Source organism: Mytilus californianus, unplaced genomic scaffold, assembly GCF_021869535.1.
Source record: "Mytilus californianus isolate M0D057914Y unplaced genomic scaffold, xbMytCali1.0.p SCAF_11, whole genome shotgun sequence".
Classification (NCBI taxonomy): domain Eukaryota; kingdom Metazoa; phylum Mollusca; class Bivalvia; order Mytilida; family Mytilidae; genus Mytilus; species Mytilus californianus.
In genome coordinates this window covers 54,860,080-54,882,971 of record NW_026262593.1, presented here as the reverse complement: position 1 = coordinate 54,882,971, position 22,892 = coordinate 54,860,080, and the positions used below count along the sequence as shown (strand labels likewise).

The following is a 22,892-nucleotide window of genomic DNA, read 5'->3' as shown; positions in this document are numbered from 1 at the left end:
TATGACTATGTGCAATAAGCCCTATAGTACGTCTTGAACATCGAATATTCAAGTTCGCTTCATTCCATTGAATAAATTTCTATAGAACTCAATAGAGAAAATTTAAAGATGCTCATCAAGATCATCGCAAAATTTTTCCCTAAGTGCGTCTGTTATTATGAGGCTATAATACATTTAACTACTAATTGGTTAAAATCTTTAGAAGAAGAACGTTATTTCAAACAAAGGACATTTAACAAAGTTGATGCTACATAAAGAATACAAACAAAGAATAAATGTCATATTTTTTCCCGTGATTTGATACTTTAAAAGATGAACGGATTACTGTTTGAAAAGTCAAAAGCGTGGATGTAGCCTTTTTCCACGCAAATGTAAATAACCATACAAAATAGCACGAACAAAAACATATTGCCTTGATAAGAACGCTCATATCCAAAACAATTGAAAGACAAGTATGTATAACTGCCTAAACATGTAAAGAAATATATGATCAAAAGTGGACCAAAGATTACTTTCCCTGAGGGCGATTGAAGATAAGTTTTACCAATCCCTGATTTGAGTCTTTAATAATACAAAAAGCTTCTCGTCGTTGTCAAACTTGTACATATTATTCTTGCACGCCTTTCTCGCTTTGCTAACATTCGACACAGTTATGTGCATATATTTATTAGCATATTGAACTGCATTAAAAAAAGAAGCATCTTGATCGTGTTTTGAGTTATGAATTACAACCAAAAAAATGTAATCCCAGAAAATACCTGACACACTGATAATAACAACACTATCATCATAACTTTATAAATAAGTCTATTGATACCAAAATGATATATTTTTTGTTGCTAAATGAATTATATAACTACAAACATGAAAAGGGTTGTGATATGTAAGGTTCATTTGGTTGTAGTAAAGAAAATATAAGGTTAATTTAACTACGTTCGTTAAAATCAGTTACCTCACTGCATTTACAATTGAGAATGGAAATGGGGAATCTGTCAAAGAGACAACATCCCTACTAAAGAGCAGAAAACCTGTTCATCAAACGTAAATGTCCCTAGAAATGTGTACTTCTTCTCAACAGAAATAAGTCAGCAGAACATTATCATGGTGTTTATATTTTGAAAACAAAATTTACCAAGCTTTTATTCTTGAAACCAAGTATGGTTATATCTAAATACTAATTGATTTTGGGCATTGAATTGTTTTTCACTAACTGCAAGTACTCATATCGGTATTTTGAAGATTTTTGGCATTTTAATCGATTTGTGTTTCATGTGTGTATAGTATTGTTCTGATGCGTCACGTCCTTTTCATTTGATTTTTATATTTGGATCTTTGTTGTGCAATATCACAACATTCTCTGCATGTTTTAGTTAAATCTTTAACAGTTATGTAATCTTTCTGCGTAGCCGTCTTAAAACAAATGCAGTAAAATACTTGCTTGGTTCAAAACACATTATACGGATTTGGAATTTAAGTGGACATTACGCAATATGTCAACCTTAATCTAATATTCATAACAAATGAAGAACTGCTTTTTTGTGTTACAAAACAGCACAAAAACTGAATATTATTGTTTCTTTAAATACAACATGTACATGTTTGAAAAAAAAAATTTTATAACGCGACCTCTGTATCTTCCATTTCAAATTGCTAATCATCTTTTTATATTATATATAAGCGATGTTCAGGCATATGCGAATTCCTTCATTGGAAAAAAGTATGACATGACTTATTGATTTTTTGAGTATCTGTTCCACTACATTTAACCGGCTATCGGTACTGCAGATACAGCAGATTACTCAGATCAAAATCATGATAGCAAAATACATTGTATGGCGATAGCGATACAAAAGACAGACAAACGCTACTGTAAATGATAAATTACACAATTGTTTTAAATGGCATTACAGATCCTATTGAATATGCATAAGGATAGCCGGAAATACAATCTGATTACTTCGCATTATATCTAACGATTAATTTATTAGTACTGAGACTCTCCACTAGGTATGTGAGACTAATGTGGCAGCTTTAGTATATAACAAAACACGAGTATTCGATCTCTTGATCTGTCAAACTTTAACATTGCTTAAATAAACATGATCTTTCAAATCCTAAAACATATAAACATAAAATAGAGAATAGAAACTGGAATAAGTCAAAGAGAAAACAACCCGACAAAAGCCCAAGGCCACCAATGGGTCATCAACGCACCGAGAAAATCCCGCATCCGGAAGCGTGCTTCAACATATATACTTGTTTCCAACAATGTGAAGGTTACGATGCTATTAGGGTACAAATGATAATTATGAGTTAATACCTTACCGATAATATAAGGATATTTATATTTGTGGTATTCGTTTTTTTTTCCAAAATGAAGTTATGAAACGATCACTTACTATCATATTCAATGCCATTGCAAAAAAATCAGAGAAAGAGCCAGTTATCAAGGTTTTCTTTTAGTAAAATGGATTTTCCACATTATTCACCACAAAGGTTGACAGTAAATTTCACTTTTTCCTCAGTGACCTTGTTTATAAATAAAAATTTGGATTGAATAAATAAACAAAATTAAACTTCTTAAGTATAAAAACATCAAACACAGTCTGAGAAAAGCATGAACTTTTGCAATGCCAAAATATAAGTATAAAACATCGACGGGTAGTAGGATAATATGTTTTTTGCAAAGGTGTGGCAATACATTATTAGTTATTTTTTAATTTATTAAACCAAAATCATTGCCAGTACCGATAGAATCAATATTCAAAGATTTAATTAGAATGTCACTCAGAATTTGTTTGTTCAAAAGATCAATAAGTTAATATGGATTGTATTTGACCTTTATCGTACAAATTAGGATGTGATTTGCCGTTATAAACGAATTCTACGGGTATAATTTTATGTTATAACCAAATCTTGATCTGTGAAATTATTTAGTTCAGTTTGAGAAGTTTTGATTACGAAATCCCTGACTTATTATTTAACATCGATTAAATTCTTTGAATCTAAAACGTCACTACTGTCACGTGCATAACATATTATGTTTGATAACCATTTTGTAGGTCATAAACGTTTTAGATTATTATATTACACTTGTTTTATTGTCAGGCTTATCAATGCAGTAAATCATCAAGTGTATGCAATTCAAATTGATAATATAGATTATCCGTAAGCGTCATGGTGAACAATAAATTTATCTGAATCATAAGATCAATACGAAAGGTTATCAAATTACAAAATTAAACAATAACCAATGCAAAAATAGGATCGTATTTCGTCACTTGTGAAAGCTACGAAAGATACCAGAGGGACAGTCAAACTCATAGATCGAAAACAAACTGACAACGCCATGGCCAAAAATAAAAAGACAAACAGACAAATAATAGTACAGATGTCACAACATGGAAAACTAAAGACTAAGCAACACGAACACCTATGGACATATTTTCGTAACTTGCAGCGATAGTAATCAATTAATGGTAATAGGACAAGATGGGAATACATCTATAATTCTATTAGAAGATGGATTGCAGAAACCAAGAGCAATACATTACAACCACAAAACTAACTTTCTTCTAGTGCGTTATTCATCTGGACAATGCTCTCTTTACAAAGTGACATAATTGTTCTTGTTAGTCTGCTTGTACTGCATGAAAAGAAAGCAGAATGGACCCCAAAAAAATCATACTATGTAAAATTCAGTATTATAAAATCATCATATAATCCCATTTTATGTATTTTATTCAGTATGTTCTCATTGCAAGAATTCTCAGAAATATGCATAACGACTGTTCTTTTTTTTTTATCAGAACAATAGCGGTATAAATCACTTGATCAGATAACCTTTTGATAAATCGTGTATAGTGAAAAGATAAATGGAGTAAGATGTAAGTTAACTCTGATGAAAAGAAGTACCATTATTTATTACATAGGTTTTAATTTTCTGTCAACGTTTTTTATTTTGTAAATATGACTAAATATTCATTTAAAACATTCTGCATTTGCATTGCTTTGAGATTCGTAATTTCAATTACAATCTGCACACAATGTTATTACTATTTGATGAATTAATTCAAATAAATATTGTTTAAGGTAAAAAAAGATAAGATATAATATAAGCCCTAGTCAATCTATCTGCATTTCGTCCGGTTCTGAAGACTATTTGGTTTCCTGTTCATGACTTTATGTCAAACTGTTTTTACATTATATTATGAATAGCATTCAAAAATACTGAGAAATCTTTGTTTGAAAAATGTTAATAAATTTAGATTGTCAGGTAAAATGCATTGGAATCCGCGTTTATTTTAACCAGCAGATTAATTAAACAAAACGTTGCCTATTATAACATTTTAGTCCCTGTCTTTTGAATTCTACATGATTGTAAACTTATGTTTACAAAATACTATTTGTGGTTGGGTCTTTTTTTCAGGAAGAGTAATGGATGCCTATACAGAAACAACAGAAGCTGAATTAGAGAAGGATTTTTTATATTTCTACAATATGCACCAGAAATGGTTTTAAGAAGTTTGGAGAATGCACTACATTTTCACGAAAATATTTAAAAGGAATTAAGAGGGATTATGTGTATTCATTTACTATATCACTGTTTGGCTATATAAGCTATGTCATAACTTGACATCTGTTGTATTGATTGTTTTTTAAAAGATCAAATCTTTCTTACACTGCTACTTTTGCATAGGTACTATTTCTGTACCTAAATATTACAATAATTTTAAAGTAACAAAATAGTACTGAATATTAAAAGTAGATTTCCAGTACTACAGATTTTTGGTACAGAAATAGTACCTATGCAAAAGTAGCTGTGTATATCCCCTGTAAAGTCCACGAAATAAGTCATGTGGCTTCAATTTCTTTTGTAGTTACTAAGTATAATAGAAATAAGGAGATTTGGTATGATTGCCAATGAGACAAATATCCACCAGAGTCCAATTGACATGGAGGTCACTATACGGCTTTTAACAATAAGCAAACATCACACCGTATAGTCCGCGACAAAACCAGAACACAATTTCTTTTCCAAACAATTCAAACGAGAAAAAAGCCAACCTCCTGATTTGTGACTACAAACAAATATGACAGATGAACCAAAAACAAGAAATGCATTGCCTATTTTCAACATGAAAACATATTATTTCAATGTTAGGGTGACGTTGTTACAATGTTAAGTTTCAATTTATATTCAATCAAAAATTAACGTCGATACAATGTTGAAATTATAATGTTGTTTCAACGTCAGATATTCAACGTTGTCTTACCTTTCAAAACCAACAGTTTATTCAACGTCATTTCAACGTTACAGATCAACGTAAGTTCACGTGCGTGCTGAGATGAAACATAAAAACTGCTATGATTAAGACATCATGTTTCAAAAATTATTAAAAAAAATAATTTCGTCATACACGTTGTTACACATTAAAATCTAAGAAGAATTTCGCGCGAGAGGAATGACTGAGTGAGCGAGCAATATGAATGAGGGAAGAGGAGCGGAAAGAGGTAGGAGAGAAGGAGAAGGAACAGGTAGAGGAGAGGCAGACAAGAAGGGGAGAGTGAAGAGAGGCAGAAGCAGAGGAGAGGTGTGAGTGATTGAGAGATGTGAGATAGTGACTAAGAGAAGAATGAGCGAGTGAGTATGAGGGAGGTGAAAGCGAGAATGTATGAAAGAGGCGAAAGCGAGTGAGTTTCAGAGAGAGGCGAAAGGGAGAGAGTGAGCAGGCGAGAGATAGAGAAGTGGTGCAAAAGACAGAAAATAGAGATTAAAAGTAGAGAAGGCTGAATGAGAGAGAGAGAGAGAGAGAGAGAGAGAGAGAGAGAGAGAGAGAGACAGAGAGAATTATACCTGATTGAAGAAGGCGAGAGTGAGAGAAACTGTCCACGCCTAAGATAGAGCAAAAAATGCAGATAGTAGAAATACGCATAGACTGAAAAAAGAGAGATACCAAGATACTGAGTAAAAGTGAGCAAAAGCTACCAAGCTAGAGAAAAAAAGCGAAATATGGAGAAAAACTGTTTCATTTCTTTCATCGTTTAATATGAATAAACGATGTTCATTATTGCCGCGATATAGCCTTTTTGTGCTGATGCGGCGTAAAGCAATCACCAATCAATCAAACGATGTTCATTAGAATTATCAATTAACTGACATTTTAATTTTAACTATTGGTAATATTGTTTATAATAAGTTGATTATTACAAAGTAACGATGCAGATAGTTTTTAATCATCATGTTAACCGAGAGTTTCCATAAATTGTGTGAGACTAATGCGGCAGCTTTATTATGCACAACAACTAAAAATTTTGATCATGTGATCTCTTCCAAATTGCACGAAACGTCATTTAAACGTGTGATTGATATTTTGTTATGACGATCCTTCAACGTTGTTTCAACGTTTAAACAGCAACGTCGAAGTTATGTTGCAGAAAGGAAATTCTTTTGCGACTAAACAAAATATGTTTACAAGAAACCCTTATGTGCATATACTATTATTATTTATGGGAAATGCTTCGTGTAGAGCAGGCAGGATAAAAAAATTGTATATTTTAATTTTAATTTTTGTTTATGAAAATTGGAAAAATCGTATCCGCGTTTATTTAAACCAGCAGATAGATAAATAAAACTTGCCTAATATAACATTTTATTCTCTGTCTTTTGAATTCTACATAATTGTGAATTTATATTTACAAAATACTATTTCTGGTTGGGTTTTTTCAGGAAGAGTAATAGATGCATACGCAGAAATAACAAAAGCTGAATTACAGAATTTTTTTAAGAAACTCCTAAAATATGTACCAGAAATAGTTGAAGGAGTTTGGAGACTACAATACCTTAATTTTTACAAAAAATATCAAAAATGATTTAAAAGGGATTATTTGAATTCATTTACTCTATCACCTTTTGGCTATATGAGCTTTTGTCATAACTTGACGTCTGTTGTACTTATTTTTTAAAAAGATCAAAGCTTGCTCATATTCCCTGTACAGTCCAAAAAATAAGTCACGTAGCTTCAATTTCTTTTGTAGTTACTAAGTATTATAGAAATAAGGAAGTATGATTGTCAATGAGACAAATATCCATGTAGATCACTATACGGCTTTCAACAATAAGCAAACACCACACCGTATAGTACGCGATGAAACCCGCACACGATTTTGTTTTAAACAATTCAAACGAGAAAAATGAACCGCCTGATTTGTAACGACAAACAAATACGATATATAAACCAACATCAGGCAATTGCAATGAATTGCATATTTTCAACATGAAAAAAATTTTATTTCAATGTTAGGGTGACGTTGTTCCAATAATAAGTTTCAACCTATATTCAATCAAAAATCAACGTCCATACAATGTTGAAACTATGGACGTCAGATATTCAACGTTGTCTAACCTCTCAAAACCGACAGTTTATTTAACAGCATTTCAACGTTACAGATCAACGCTACAGATCAACGTTGAAGTTCCTGCTGGTCTGAAACTTAAAAATTGCTATGATTTAGACATATTTTTTTCCAAAAATTATTAAAAAAATCATTTTATCATACACATCAACATTAAACAAAAATTGAAGACAATTTCATTGACTAGAAATTTAAACAAAAACATGAGTTTTTAAGCCTGAATTTGATGATGATTAAAAAAATTAAAAAAAAAAAATGGTGGCAATGAGTTAAGACCTTACCGATTATTTAGGAGTATTTGCATTGAAAAATAATTTTTATTTTCAAATAAAGATGAAGGGCGACTATTCACTATGTTCAGAGTTAGTGCGCAGAAGTAAGAGATAGAAAGAGGTAAACATACAGAGATTGAGTGAAGCATAGAATCTACAAATGTTGAAACTTTAAGTTGAGAATAATATCTATTTTCTTTAGCAGTGACCTGGCTAGAAAATGCAACATTAAGTTATATTGAAATTATAATGTAATGGTCTTGATGGGGGTCCTTCATTTATGTATGCTTTAATTTTTGGTGCCATTTTTTTTCACTATCCTTTGTATCGTTATCTTTATAGTCTATTCTTTATATTTGAGCATTCGTTTTATCTGTAGTCTTTATTTTTGACCTATTTGACCATTTTTTTCCCTTTATACTGTATCCCCAAGTTGTTCTCTATTGTCGGAACCCCATTTTAGACCCTTTATTATTGTGTTGACTTCTCATATGGAATATAGAATATGGTTTGTCCTCATCCAAATAATTTTGCCGTCTTGAAAGGCTATTTTAATTTTTTTTTTTTGTGACGCCTTCCTACGACGTCATAACGCTTAAGCCATTTTTTCCGTCTGGATTTTGTGAGAGAATTTTGGGGGAACTTTGAGACCCAATTTTGGCATGAAATCTTCATTAACGATTAAAAATTTTTGCAAAGATACAAAGTCTTACTTTTTTTGTGCTTATTGGTGCAAAATATGTCAAGAAATATCCAAAAGAAATGATAAAATAAGATACGATTCCATTTGAGGTGGGCAAATATTTATCTCGATTTCAAAATGATTTCACAGAATTTCCAAGATACGTCACTTCCGGCGAATATAAAATATCAAACTCGGTAAAATTAGGCAAAATCGAATTTCCGGATGATATAAATCGATAGTTCCGGAAATTCGAGTCCATTAAATTTTATATGATTTTCATAATTATTTGGACTAGGTTTGTCCGTCTACATAAACCTTGTGTATACTTAGGTCATATGTGTTTTCAGATAATATATATTTCACTTGTTTAATTGTAAAATTAACTAATGTAATATGTAATCATCCGTATACATTTCAAATTCATTTCACTGGTCATTCTTGAACGTCACGGTAGACAATAAAAACTTTGCACACTATCAAATGCTCAGCCAAAGGGACATAACCATATTTTGTTATTTTTAAGTTATATCACGTGACAGTACTTCCTGGTTACATTGTTGTCAACAGACTGGTGTAAAACTTGCACAAACGACTTTCAGTATCTGTTTCGATACATTTTGGTACACAAACTGAGTCTTAAAGTAAGTATTAAGCAGTTATGTAAGTACTTTACTAAATGTCCGATATGAATGTTATGATTAGATTAGTACTTTTGTTTTCTGACGAAAGATAATATATCACTGATATCTAGTGAAGCAATTCTAGTGGTGCAGATGTCTTTTGGATATCTATGTCGTTATTATTATATGGGATTTTTTAAGTATACAGGAGTTTTCTTTTTAATCAAAAGAGACAATTAAAAAACAACAAAGTGTATCAAGACTCAAACAGCCCTTTGTGAAAACGTGGGTGGTAACGTGAACTACAAAATTGTTTTTGAAAATATTTATCATGTGAAAATACTTAATGGTTACTCTACCGTTATCAAGCTGATATGTAACATGCAGAAAGGACTTAAAGTTTTTATTGTGACATATTTTGGTTGACAAACTTAGTTTTAAAGTAGGTATTTAACGACTATCTAACTGTCCCAAATAAAAGTTATTATCAAATTTTAACTTTCGTTTCCTGAAGAAAAAAAAAATTTAATACCGCTAAGATCTGGATAAGCTGTTTAAGTGGCTTGTAAAGGTCCCCCTAATTCCAAGATAAAACATGTAAGACACAAAGATTCTAGGGGACAACGTTAACCTTGTGAGAGCAGACCTGAGACATGTTACAATCGTAGTAATAATTATAGCAACATAAAAACAAAGATCATAGGGGACCCTGCTTAGAACAGACCTAATAAATCTTATTAGTTAATAGGTTTAACTTGCTTATAAGTATAGCACCGTATAATGATATGTTCCATTATTTGAATAAAAGCTGCCGAAACTCTAAATTAGTGTCCGTTCCAACAAGCAATAAGAATATAAACACATTTTACATAAAAGAAATGTGATAATTTTACCTTGTTTTTTTATTAGGTCATGTATTTATGAATGTGATTTTCCTTCGTCTTATATGCTTGTTTTATAGAAGCTGATTGATAGCATTTTTACAAGATGTTACTAATCTACTGTATCATTAGCCTGTAAACATTGAGGTTGGGATTTTGAGTCCTGCACGTGGTGTGTCCGATTCAAATCTTAATTGGCCTGTCGTTGGTTCTGTCCGGGCACGCTGCCTTCCTCGACAAATAAATGAACATACCGCATCATTCATTTCTCAATACTAGAACACACCCGCGACATCGCAGGTCCGTGACTGAATTAAAGTACAAACGCCTTATTTTAAGCCTTGATTTTTAGTATTCGTATTGTCACCTGATAAAGTCATGCTGATTTTAAGGAGCACAGTTTTCTTTGCTTCAAAATCTTTCTTTTTGAACCCGTCCTGGTTTTTCTTACTACAACTTTATACCTTTTTTGTATATAATTGATTTTTTATATTTTTCAATTTCTATATTATTAGAATCGGCAAATCAGGCAAGTGTATGTTCATATGTTTTATTGCATTGTACTCAATGTTTTTTGGGGAGGTTAACTTTCTGGTAGGTAGACCCGTCACGGCCAAGCTGAGAAACTGGGTATGAAAATGCTCACATTACATCTATATCAATACAGCGTAGTAAATGTCCTCCTTTACACCATTCCCCATGGTGGTGCTCCTATAAAAAAAAGCGAGATACATAAAAAAACATACAACCGGAAACTACATGTGACATATACTTTTGGTTTTGGTATCAGATTTGACCGCGAACTGGTTGTTTATTTGTAATATTAATTATGTGGAAAACAAAAGGGCCTTGAATGGTGTAATTTTTAATTAACACCATTGTCTTATATTCGGGTAAAACATAAAAAAGGGAACAGTAAGGTTGCACTTGAGATCAAAAATAAAGGTCAACACAATAGAAAACAAATTTGTGAGTAATGCTTGAAATTTGTAAAACTCATTTGGTTAGTGGAAAAAAACAATGAGAAGTGTTTTATTTTCTATTTTGAATGGGGTATGGTAAGTGTTGGTTACGGAAACTACTTGTAAAATTAACTCCTAGAAATATTTGTCTTTAATGAACTATCTCATGTCTTTTTGCATAATTTTGCTTCCAATGCAATATATCAACAAAATACCAAAAAAAAAAAAAAAAAAAAAAATCACAGGAATAAAGTTGAACTTTAGCATTCTGCAAAATTATACCCCCTTCCTTAATAAGTAAAAAAAAGGATTATGTAAGAACAGCACATGCTTAAAATAAAAGACTAATTACATGTAGCCCATCAAAACCATTAAGCGTTGAACTTCTATTCATTGTAATATAAATCACAGCAGAAAATAAATTCCGTACATAAATGGTATCTAAAATAAACTCTATAAATTATTTGAGTTAAGGACACTACATTGATTTTATAATTATTATTAACTCAATATGAATAACTTTTCATAGGTAACAAATTAAATTTTTGTATTTTCTTTTTATTGTTTACATTTGTTAACAACAAAATGACCCATGAGTGTAAATAAATATGTAATTAAAGTTATTTACATGTAAGCATACATGCCATGTTGACATGAATGGGACAAAGTTAAACCATTTCAAATCTGAAATAAAACCATAGACATATTCTGAGCAAGGTGGTGCTATGCACTTAAAGGAATGATAAAAAATATATTTCTGAAAAGAAAATCCATAGAACTACATTTGCTAATCAGAAAAAAAGAAATATTGATGGTTACGGACACTACTTTTTCGAACAATTTTCTAAAATGTACATACTTTTTGTGGATTAAAGAGTAATTGTTTCTACAGATTTTCATGAAATAAATGTTTTGTTCTATCATGAGACACTACCAGAATTGTAGATAAACCAAAAACAAAGCATTCTTTACCTTCAAATGTACTTGAGTTCATTAAATTAACTTTTTAGTGTATTTCATAAAATGACATATACTAATGTCAAGTACAGGTCTTTAACAAATCTACATGCTAGTATACATGGTATAAATCAATGGAGGAAGAAAAAAACAAGAGATTTTTGAAAAATGAAAAAGATATTTAATTTTTTGGACTCAAAAATAAAAAAAATCCTGGGTTACGGACACTACAAAAATAATCAGAAGATATAAAAACCATTAACATAGTCATGAAGATGAATTTTCTTAACCTAATATTACAAAAGAACTCATCTGTTGAGTTTATGACAGACTGATACCAAATGGGGGTTTTACAATAAGATTTTCTGGTTTTAAACTAGTACGTCAAGGATTACTATCAGCTCACACATTTTTAACAGTTATCTGTTTGCATATTTTTTTTTAATTTTTAATCAGAAGACAATGATGATGCAGCAAAGTAGACATCATAGAACCTAGAAATTAAGCCTATTTTGATGAAATAAAAATATTTATAATATCATGGTTACGAACGCTACATCATTTTTGTAGTGTCCGTAACCATATTTTAATTTATTGTGACTTAATTCTAATTAGAAGGTTTTAAATGTTGTTATAATGTTACTGTTAAGTGCCAAATCTATAAAGAAAAATAGCTTAATGTTTACTGTAGCTATTCTTTCTAGGAGAATAATAAGCTGGTTACGGACACTACACTTCTTTGAAAAATATTATTTACTACTTTGAAAATTTCAAAAATTCTGTATGAATCATATCATTAAAAAACTGTATTTTATTTTAGTATTATAATATGCGAGTATGTTGACAAACATATTAATGAATAATCTTGCAATTAGTTTTATTTTCAGGGCCATAAATGATCAACACTTAATAAATTGAAAAAATGTATAACGAAGCACCACTTTTACAATTCTGCATGTTATATTTTTAAATTAGCTCAGATTTTTGTAATGTTGGAATCATTTTAATCGTCATTTAATAATCTGTAACTGATATCATGAGAAATGATCATTACACTTACTGTTAAAAAGATTTTAAAGATAAAAATAATGCTAAGTTTGAAGCGCAACCGCATAACGTCTGAAAATGACCATTTTTAGACCACTAATATCACTGGTGTTCAATAACTATTCAAGATAGAATCTCAAAATTTTGAATGAGGTTAAAACATGTCATGCCAAATATCAAAAACAGACAACTGGCATCCAAATGTATTTAAGTTAGCTGTAGAGCTTACATAACAAAGACCAATTGTAAATGTCCCCGTTATTGTGTTTCACCCGATTATTTATATATACAGTTGAATTCTTTGATTCGTTGTTTGAACGTCATGCCGGCTAACAAATTGAACCTTAGGCTAGTTATTTTAGTATTATAGATAGGCAGAAGCTTAAGGTGGCGTGTACCTACGCTTTGGTTTCGGTTAATTAATTTGTGTTAATAATATTAATATAAAAAAGACAAACAAGTGTTGTTTCCTGTTGCCCAATCTACCTATTTAAAAAAAAACAAAGTCGTGTGAATAAATTCACGAGGATTTGATCTACCTCTACATTGTTTTGATTTTATTTGAAACAACCCCCCAAAAGCTAATTAAATAAAAATGAATTATGTGTATCCTGAAATTAACTTGATCTTGAAATAGGTGAAAATAGATGTCAACATTCCATTTTCTTTGAGGTGAGCGAGATGTGCTCCTAGGTACTTTTAGTTTTACAAAAAAATATATTTTCATAAAAATTTTCAGTCATCTACTAATCATATTTGTTAGTAAGCTGAATGTAAACACTATAGAGTTTTTGCTACCCGATTTACAGAGTAAGGCACTTTTTAATTACCAAAATAGCGATAAATAGTAGAAACTCAAAACAAGTTATTTTCTTATTTATTTGGTGATTACGGTTACATAAAATATATTCATAACTGCGATGTTTCTGCTTAAATAATAACATTTAAACCATTCGGACCAATTGCCGTACCTAAATGCATTTGCAATTTCAACAGCATGGTTTACTTTGCCTGGACTTAACATTTAATAATGTATCATCAAATGTTATCTTAATTAAAACATATGACATTCAAATAAATCTAATGATTTTTTTTTCAGTAAAAAATGGCGACATCCGTACCAATATGCGATATTTGTATGACAGATGATACGACAAAACCTGCCTCTGTTTGGTGTGCAGAATGTGAAGAAGCCATTTGTAAAGATTGTGAACAACAACATAGCCGAATGAAATTAACAAAGAACCATCAACCAATACCTATAGAAGATTACCGAAAACTTCCTAGTTCTGTTGCTGACATTACACAGGAGTGTAAAGTTCACAATAGGGAATTAGACTTTTACTGCTTAATTCACAACGAGCCATGCTGTGTGTCCTGTGTGTCTCAGAAACATTACACCTGTAAAACATTGAAGCCATTAACGGAAGTCGTGGAAGGTGTGAAATCATCTGCTGCATTTGAAGATTTAGAAGATAGGGCGAAAGACATTAGTGAACTAATCTGCAATCTGATAAAGGATAAACAAGATAATAAGGCAAGAATTGAATTTCAGAAAAAAAGAATCATTTCCGAAGTACAAAATGTCCGAAAGGCAATAATTAAACATTTAGATAAACTTCAATTGGATCTTTTGGATAAATTGGACAATGAAGAGAAAGAACAACGAAAACGTATTGATAGTTTTATCAAAACGATCTCAGAAATGCGTACAAATGTCGATCAAATAGTAAGAGATTTAAAACAGATCAAACAACACGCTTCCGAATTCCAAGCTTTCCTGGGTATACATGAATTGAATACAAAAATAGAAAAGAAAGAAAAAGATTGGATGTCTTTTCAAACCGATCAGACTATGGATAATGTTGATATTCACATTAAATTTTCGCCGATATTTATGATGTTTGAGAAAGACGTCAAAGAACTAGGGGAGTTAGAAGTGAAGTTTTTGTCCTCACAAAAAATTCTTCTAAAGAAAGAGAAACAGGGACAGATGCTCGTTCCCATTTCTTACACTATAGATACAATCAAATTAACAAATATTTGCTCCTTTCAGACACCCGATGGAGAATCTAGGAATATACTTATAACCGGTATCGATATGTTCGACGACGGAAGAATCGTGTTGGCCGATAGCCAACAGTTAAACAAAAGACTTGTTATCATGAATCAAAAAGGCGGGCTAATCAAAACCGTACCAGTTGTAGAAAAATGTTTTGATGTTGCAGTAATAGATAAAGACACAGTTGCTACAACATTAACTTATGAGAGAAAAGTTATTATTGTAGATATAAACTTATCAAAAGTGCAAAGGACTTTACCTATGAAAGACAACTGCTACGGTATTATTAATACAGGTGAACAATTTGTCGTCAGTCTCTGGAACAAGACCATTCAGTTCTTTGATCTTTCTGGTAAAACCTTGTCTACTTTGTCAACAGCCGATTACTCCTTTCATTGTTCCGTGTTGAATGACAAACTTTATTATACAACATTCACTAGTGATGCTGTCTACTCGACTGAATTGAATGGAGAAATTTGTTGGAAATTTGACTGTCAGAAATCAGCTGATCCGACTGGAATAATTAACGATGCGTCTGGAAATATATTCATAGCTTGCTTGGGTAGTAATCAGTTAATGGTGGTAGGAAGAGATGGTGAGAAATCCAGAGTTCTCTTGACAGAGAAAGATGGACTGCAGAAACCTATAGCATTACACTACAATCGTAAAACCAACATTCTCTTAGTGTGTAATCGATCCGGAAAATGCTTGCAATATAAAGTAGCAAACTGAAATAATGATTTGTTCATACCGCTTGTATTGTATTACATTGTCACATTGTCAGTCCTCGCTTAACACTTTCCTTGTAATAATCTTGTTCTGGTTGAAGTATTTTTTCCAGTTATTAAGTGAAATAACTTTGTAAATAACAGACTAATGAAACAGAACAACTATCTGTGAATAACATTGAAAATAACCCTATGCTGAACTTTTGTTGAAATTAGAAACTCTTTATTTGTAATGTTTCATTTGTTTTATATATTTCAAAATAAAATTTGGCATTTACTAGTAATTATCTTATTCATGAAAAACAGTACAAAAGGAGAAAACGGGCACAATGTTACCTTTCTTCCATAAAATTCTGTTAAACCCCTTTGTCGCCAAACAAGGGACAATGTGAGCTTTTGTCATCACTACGTCCGTCGTCCACGACGTTAACCTTTGAATTTGACAAAAATCTTATATAAAATATGGATATGTGGTTTGATTGCCTATGACACAAGTAGCCAACAGAGTAAAAAAACGGATGTTAGTAATTATAGGTCACCATACTGCCTTAAACACTGAGCAAAACATTTACCGTCTAGTCAGCTTAAAACAACCCCACATGGCAAAATGTGTAATCGATTCAAGTACCTACTGGCAATTCATAATATTGTTCTGATGGTTTTGTCTATCTTCCTGATTATCTTTAAACATGTAGTTTGAGAGAAATTCTAACAGAAAAAAACGTTCAGCAAGACAAGTCAACAATAGAGGTCAGCATAGCCGGTGTTGTCATTTATATCCTTGCATATGTTTTTGCATTTAATGATATTATTTAGTCATGTGTGTGTTGACGGCAAAAGCTAATGTAGAACGATAGAAACTATAAACAGTTAAAATGGTCAATGAAACAAGATCTTTATGCAGAAAAAGGCCAAAACTGTCAGATGAACCATATATGAGTTTTAACCCTTTAATGATGATAATAGCTAATTTTGGTGCAAAACTGTAGCTACAGACAAATAGTAAACAGCAAAAAGATCCGTAACACCAAATATATAAAAATCAGTTAACTCAACAGCAAATGTAAGTCGACTACTAATAGGAGTTATTGCCCTTAATTGACTGTTATTTAATCATTTTTGCATTTTATTTAAAATAAAATGTAGATGATAGACATACAATCTAAGAAGGAAACATAATCAGTAAAACAAGATCTAAGAATTAGAGAAACGAATCTGTCAGTCAAATCCTGTACCTATCTATTATTTTTGAAATGTTTAGCTTTGAGCGTTTTTGATGAATGTAAATCAAGAAAAGTCCTTCGACGATTGAAATCTATAGAACGTTTATTTCAATTACTTATGATTGTAGACTATAATTTCCCGAGCTTATTAAATCTATACAGCTTGAGGATCAATGTTATGATGTAGCAGGGATATATAAAGACAAAGTTTCTACAACATTAATGTTTCATGAGAAATAGATTGATATTGTAGATGTTAACTCGTCAAAAGTACAAAGGTCTATATCACCAAGTGCTAAATATGGCGGTAAAACTTATTCAAGTCATTAATTAGTCGTCAATCTCGTCAAACAGATCATTCAGTTATTTGATCATTCTTGTAATACCTTATCAACTGTGTTAAAACATTCAAGAACTCCATTTATTGTTCCGTGTTTCATGACAAATATTGTTATACCACACACCAGCTTGATGCAGTGTACGCAGTGTACGCAGCTAATATGAATGGAGAAGTTAGTAGGAAATTTTTCTGCCAGGAATACGATTATACAACATGCAAAAAGGATATAACCTAAAATGCGTTGGGGAAATATATTGGAAATTTGCGAGAAATGTCATCAAGTAGTGGTATTAGAAAACGATGGGAAGAAATCTTTAATACTTTTGACCAACAAAAATGGGCTACAGAAACGTAGAGCAACACATTACAAGCTCGAAAAATACTTCCTTCTTGTGTGTTATGTATCTTGACAATGCCTCGTATACAAACATAACCATGTAACATAGTTTAAATTGTAGTTCATTGAGATCTTATGGAACCGATTTAAAAGAGAGCAGAATTGACAAAACAATAATCTTTACGTTTTATGGTAAACGTTATCTGTTTTCATATGCCTTTTACAACATATTTTATACATTCAAAAAGCCCTTCTCAGTGTGTCACTGAATTTTGTTTGTCAATGTCCTGTCGTATCTTGTATTTCCAATTTGTTCTACTCATCAGACTACATGTTTGCGGTGAAATTAACACCTATGTAAGTGGGAAGTTATCACTGATCAAATGATTTACTATTATCTATTAAATGTGTTTCGATTTATTTTCAAACGTTTCTATTATAATTAATTCAATATGACTTACAATAATTATTATTATACATGTTCTTGTTGTCATACCTTTTTCTTTAACATGCTTTACGTTTCTCTTAAAGAAAAAGTTATAGTATCTCATCCTGAAAAGTTGAAAATTTGCTTTGCTTTGACATTCATAATTTAAATTTCAGTCTTTTAACAATGTCATTACTTTCATGTAGGAAACAACTAATTAAACAAATATAAATTAATTTAGGCTCAACAAAGTTTGGATAAAGTAGAAGAGCTAGTCAATTGATAAACATTTCGTCCGCACACAACATATTTCGTTTCCAAGCTCATGACTTTGAATTTCCTGTTTTGGATATTCGCTGTTGAGATCCAAAAACAAATCCTTTTAAGAAATATCTTTTTTGTAATTCATCACGTAACATGTGTAAATTTTTTTAAATCATGATAACATCTGTCTGTAATTAAGCTTTGTAAAATTTTGACCTTTTGTCTGGAAAAATATGAGAAGAAATTAATCATGTTAATGTCAAACTGTTCGTTCAGTATGTTCAATATATATATGATATCAATAATTCCGAAATAGAATTTTGTTTTTTTTTTTTGGGGGGGGGGAGGGGGGGGATATCAATTAGAATAGATTTGTAACTGTAAGTAAAATATTTGTCTTGAAAAAAAAACCATATGTGTTACAAAATGTAACAAAAAGAAAGCGACGTCATATTTACACAGTAAGGATCTAATTTATAAAGAGGAAAAAAGAAATACCAAAATTACAATGCCCTACTGAGAAAATGTTCTCATGCACACATGTTAAGAACATATGCATATTTCTTAAAAGCAAAATTAAGAATGTATAAGACATAACATGCATGACTTTACTAGATGTGGTTTTAATTCCTAGAATTAAAAAAATACTCGATAAGCTGGTTATCAATGATAACGAAGTGTTGTTGGATATTCGTAGTTAAAACAGGAATTAACTAACTATAAATCAGCAATATGAAAAACAAAGATGCATATGGTATTCAAGAACTGACATTTATCAAAACACGCAATATTTAACCATGATATGTCTATTCTTGGTCGATTTCCAATATTTTAGCATTAGTGGATTACTGTCGTCGCCTAAATTATAGACAATATAACATATTAGTTGATATAGTTTGCAAATTCTTTTCCGCGGATAATAGATAGGTACGAATACATCTTGCATGTTTCAAAATCATACGTTAATATAGTTTTGATGGACGAATCCAAAAGACACACTGGTTTATGCCACTTTGACTTGCACATTACTAATAAATACTATGTTTTCCAAATATTTTAGTTTAAAATGCTTCGACCTAGCTAAAATATTTTACTCCAATACTGTCAGCTTTCATTCAACAAAATTAAAACTTTTATATTTTGAAATGCGAATAACCAAAAATCGAGTAATGAAATTTAAATAACCATTATATGTAAACTTTGACTGAGAACATTACAACCTTAGTTTCTGCTAATTAAAATTATGATTAAATTAAATGGAAATTTACAAAATTCAATCTAAATGTATTATTCAAATTAACACCGGATCACTGGCGGTTTATTGAATGGTAACCTTGAAAATTGATAATGTGACAGGATTAGTACCTACTTAGTGGTAGAAACACCAAAAACTCATTATTTCTGTCCTAAAAATCACGTATTTCTGGAATAATCGTCACCAGGTTCGCTCGTGACTAAGCTTTTGGGTAGCTGTATTTATGATATACATCAGAACATTATAACCGAACAGACCTGATTGAAACACCTTACATTATGTAAAGATAACTTTCTCTAAGTGAGTTAATCAATCGTAGGATATAGAAGGTTCCAGACAAAATGAATCATTTGTTCGTACTTCAATGGAAACACTGACAAGTGGTGGACTTTATATCCAGGGACTGATAATCTGTAGCAAAGGTGCCAGCCCGGGGTAGACATGTTACAAATAATAATATATCAACAACCCGTGTCTCTGAAATAGCCTAAATGAGGTACTCCAATGGGTGTCGCATTTCTAAAACAGACAATATATGACGTATACTCATTTCTATACTCATAGCAGTTTCAAGTCGCTGTAGTCGACAAGTCTTTCACAAAGCTAAAACTAGTTTATTTCTAATCTGTAGATAAATATTTTGACCTTATGAGACAACTCTCCACAATAGACTAAATGATATTAATGAAATTAATAACTTATATGTCTATGTATTTATATTTGTGGTTAATAATTGTGTGGTTTGTACTTTTTTGTTTTATTAATTGAATCTGATAACGAAAAACAGTGGGAAAATAGGTGAGTCGAAGCGAATAAAAAGTCTTCCTCAATGTGAGAAAGTCTTTAGTTGTTTGTACAGTTCGTTAGCCATATTAAATAACTGTTATTTCAATACCACAAACATTTTTCTTGATTGTGCTATTATGTAATTTGAAATAAATCTGCATTTATGTTTAATTATCTTCCCTATTATTATTTATAAGGAACATACTTTAATTTCTTGTTGCACTGATTTTTTAAGCTGTTTATCACACATATCACACATTTTAGCGTATTTCTAAATCATTCACAAAATAGGTTATTTCAGATAGTCACAAATCCTCCATCTTTCTATATTTTAACTAAAAGACCAGAGAAATCTCCGTTCTTTTTATCGGATACCAACACTTCACAAAAATCCTCATTTAGAGCGATGTATATGAAACTTTTTCAGATGTTAAAATAAACCATTTCTAGATTCTAGCTACAGTTTAAGAATATCATTAACATGATCAACAGTATCACAATGATCTATTTCTCAAAAGTGTCACGTTTCTTTAAACAATTTGAAAAAGATAGACATTTTTTGTTCTAGATAATGAAAATTTTCATCATTGACGTTTTTCATTGATTGCTCTGATGTAAACTTGTGTTACAACAGATTGTTACATCTTTTTCCCTTGGCCTTCATTATCTCATAGATATTTGACTGTTGTTTTTCTAGTCTTTAATATTTGTTTTATAAAAGGTGATGGTTAATAGTATAACAAGAAATTGATAAATTGTCTAGGTAGTTCAACTACTGTATCAATAGCATGTCAACACTGAGATCCGCATTTCAAAACCCTCACATGACAGGTGCGTTCGATTCAAATCTGAATTGGTGTGTTGCTTCTTCTCTACGGACGCTCTACTCTGTATTCCTCAACCAAAAAACCTGAAATAGCCAGTAGTGCTGAATGTAGCATTAAACAGAAATAATGAAACAATCAGATGCTGCTGAATTATTGTAGAAACACTAGGTATAAAATTGCTGATTATTATTCATTATCTGATCAAAACTTTTACCTAATGTACTTTAGCAACTTATTTTTATGAAAAAGTATGAACGAGTTGATTTTGTCTCTGATTTTTTTAACAGATATTCTGTACGTGCATATAATATTGCTAGTCACAGAACATATAGAAATCACTAACGACAAGAATTACCGTATTTAAGTGGTGGAAACTTCATCTGATCTGTAAACAAGACTATACATGCTATAATCTTTTAGTGATATTTTCTTTTTTTTTTTTTATAGTTTATTGATTTTTTTATGTTTAAATATTCCATGAAAAGTACTAAATATTGCAACCTGGTTCCTAATTCTGTCAACACTCGCGTTCTTCACAAATTTCATGATATATCACTATACACTGAATATTAAGTGTTATACGTAAATTGATATATTTATAGATGATACGAGCTATTTAATCTTTTTGTTATCAATCATAGATAACCCGAGTTTTTTTTTTTTGTGCAGATAAAACAGGTATAAAATTTTGATTTGTTTTTTTCTCTCACCTTTTTATGTCGATCTGACTGTAGCCGACCTGGATTAAATTCAAGTGCAAACTTTCGCTATCAGTTGTTAGTAATCGTTCATCCTTGATCCGTGTGTAAGTTTTAATAAGTATTATGTTAATGGTTGACGTTTAACTTTGAAATAAAATAGAATATTTAGCAGTTACATGGTGAAACATCTTATTACTTGAATTACAAATTGATGGAATAATATAAGTTAACAAGCAGTGGATTTTAGCATGTAAAGATGTAGCGATAACTGCTTGTAAGATGCATGAATCGTTCTGTTAACAGAATTTTCAGATTTAAAATCTAAAATTTGTATTCCCACTTTTTTATAAATATCAACAATTATATAGAAAGGTGAATTTTACGGCTGGTTTTATTCCATTTCTCTCAACATTCCCACAATATATAACAAGATCAAAACATATCATTTTACTGTAAATATTGGATTGATTGGTTTAGATTATCCGAAGTAACATGACACAAATACATCATACTCCCCTCTGACCACCCTATTTAACTCTGCCGGGCAATAGGTAAAGCCCGGGTTTTCTGATGTATACTGCACTCGTTCTATTTGAGCAGGCAAAATGCGTTGACTGTATATTTCTATGTCATGTACAGTTACTGACCCGATATCACTTTTCCTCATGGATATTTAAATAGTAGCTGCCGGAACTATATTAAATTATTCATGATGACCTCTTCAACCTGTCTTTGTTTCCAATGTAAACAACGAAGCGTTAAACGACTCAAACTTATTTCTTTTACAATTTTGGGAAAATCATATTTCACTTGTTAATATATTTTGTTTAAAGCCTGTAAATCATTACGTTTTATGCTTATTGTTGATATTTCGTTCACCATCGGATTGGTTTCAATTGCTCACATTTTATTGTATTATAATATTACTCCGCCAGATATGAGGCCTTTTTTAAGGTGAATTTTTCCCAATATTTAAATTATATAAACACAATAACACAATAAACAACAATTGAGAATTATGTTTTCTAGATTGCAGTATAAAGACAATAATAGTGTATTGATTTGACATAACAACGATATAAGGCAGAGCCTCGCATTTCCC

General features: G+C 31.0%; 2 protein-coding genes across 5 annotated transcripts in view; both read left to right on the top strand.

Annotated features, from left to right (window-relative positions):
• Positions 1–15,914, top strand: part of LOC127720339 (E3 ubiquitin-protein ligase TRIM71-like) — a 237,430-nt gene extending 221,516 nt beyond the window's left edge. For 3 of the 4 annotated variants that reach the window (XM_052226914.1, XM_052226912.1, XM_052226916.1), the window contains exon 2: positions 13,940–15,914. In XM_052226914.1, coding sequence (XP_052082874.1) covers positions 13,946–15,634 — 1,689 coding nt within the window. In that variant the 5' untranslated portion in view covers positions 13,940–13,945 and the 3' untranslated portion in view covers positions 15,635–15,914. Of the gene's footprint in view, positions 1–8,909; positions 9,015–13,939 lie in introns of those variants that run through there. The other variant, XM_052226913.1, reaches the window with a different exon arrangement.
• LOC127719250 (E3 ubiquitin-protein ligase TRIM71-like) overlaps positions 1–22,892 on the top strand; it is a 158,768-nt gene that overhangs the window by 97,845 nt on the left and 38,031 nt on the right. The window lies entirely within an intron of this gene.